The sequence below is a fragment of the Rhagoletis pomonella genome, unplaced genomic scaffold (assembly GCF_013731165.1).
Source record: "Rhagoletis pomonella isolate Grant_MI unplaced genomic scaffold, Rhpom_1.0 Rhpom_scaffold_01038, whole genome shotgun sequence".
NCBI lineage: Eukaryota > Metazoa > Arthropoda > Insecta > Diptera > Tephritidae > Rhagoletis > Rhagoletis pomonella.
In genome coordinates, this window is record NW_023459592.1 from 27,775 (window position 1) to 29,408 (window position 1,634).

The following is a 1,634-nucleotide window of genomic DNA, read 5'->3' on the forward strand; positions in this document are numbered from 1 at the left end:
CGAATTTTCTTCCATACAAAGTATGTTCAACGATTTCTTTGTATGGACAAAATGAGCAACACCTTCCACACTTGTGCACTTTGAATTGAATGGGCTACAAAACTGCAACTCAGGATGTTTCTAAGAAATCTAAATAAAAAGCTCAAAATTTGAATTAAACTGTGTCCAATTTTGCTAATGTTTTACAAAGTTTGAAATTTTGACTTACATAGATTTTGCCAGATCACGAGCTATACTTTTATAAAAAAATTATAAAAATTAAATGATCGAAAGAGAAAGAATAGCCAAAGAATGCAAAAATAATTCTTCCCTATTTATATTTTCGACACTGTATCTACAGCTTATAATTTTCATATCCATGATTATTTTGAGGAAAGGACTTAATATTCTTTTTTATAATTTTACTAAATTCAAGTTAGAATCGTTTCATTAAAAATAAAACAATAAACTTAAAAAAAATTATAAATCCCCAAACAAATTAAAAGAATGACATACTGCAATACAGCGTGGTTTCAAGTTTGACAGAATAAAACATAACCAAAGATCATAGAAAATACGGATTCTGGCTATGATTACGGCTCCCTTATATTCTCTGTCCTCTGTGATAACGAAGGTGCTGCCACGTTTGCACGAAAATTTGTTTTTGGACCAGAGTACACAGAGACTCTTATTAAATTAATAAATAAAAAACCCAAAAGGCTGGACTTAATCGGTACAAATATGAAAAATGGGGACATTTATACGTCCCGACTTTTAAAAAATGTTCAGCCAGACAATTTTCTCAAAATCGGAACTGGCCCGCCAAAATCGGTACGAATGGTTACCCTAAGGACATATATGACCCTGAGTAAAAGCACGCAAGCCAGCAAAAAATTGCGGTATTACACAATTGAAATTTCAAACCATTTTGATTTAGATTACATTTGCACATTTTTGTTAATAATTTCTTTTGATCCAGTAAAATTTTAGACATTCCCAAATTATTACTTTAAATATTTTACTATAAATACTTACCGGAAACCCATCCAGTGACCATGCGAATTGCGGTAAAGGATTACCAGTTGCTACACATTTCAATGATACAGTCGGTCCTGGCTGCAGTGTTTGCTCCGAAAACCAATAAAGCAATTCCGGAGAAGCGTCTAAGTAAAATAAAAAGCAAACATATATATGTAATTTCATTAAAGAATTGTAATAGGATTTAACGCATTTCAATTGTACTTTTTCCGACTTTTTCGAAACAAAAGGTTCATTCGGTACACTGAACTCAATTTAGGTACAATTAGACGATAGCCAAAGGAATATCCATATTTAAGACTACGTTGCTCGCGAAAAAAGAAATTTAAGAAAATTTTTGTAAGCAAGGAGAAATGGGAACTCATATATCATTGTGAACCAAGAATGATAGAATACAAGATTGCGCCAATCGAGTTGAGAGCAACTGGCCGTGACGTCAAAAAATACCAGAATGAGAGAGCAAGACGAACTCGAGAAGAAAAAGAGGAAGCATCGAACAAAAGGCAGTATTGCCAAGTTTTGAATTTGAAAAAGCACCAAATTTTTATTGGTATATTTTATGGACTTTATATATATACATACATAATTTCATTGTAAGGATTCCGATTCAAATTAAT

General features: G+C 32.1%; 1 protein-coding gene across 1 annotated transcript in view; it reads right to left on the reverse strand.

Annotated features, from left to right (window-relative positions):
* LOC118751846 (Down syndrome cell adhesion molecule-like protein Dscam2) overlaps positions 1 to 1,379 on the reverse strand; it is a 9,828-nt gene extending 8,449 nt beyond the window's left edge. The window contains exon 1 of the mRNA XM_036486673.1: positions 1,015 to 1,379. Within this exon, the coding sequence (XP_036342566.1) occupies positions 1,015 to 1,182 (168 nt within the window). The 5' untranslated portion in view covers positions 1,183 to 1,379. The remainder of the gene's footprint in view (positions 1 to 1,014) is intronic.
* Positions 1,380 to 1,634: the final 255 nt, after the last annotated feature.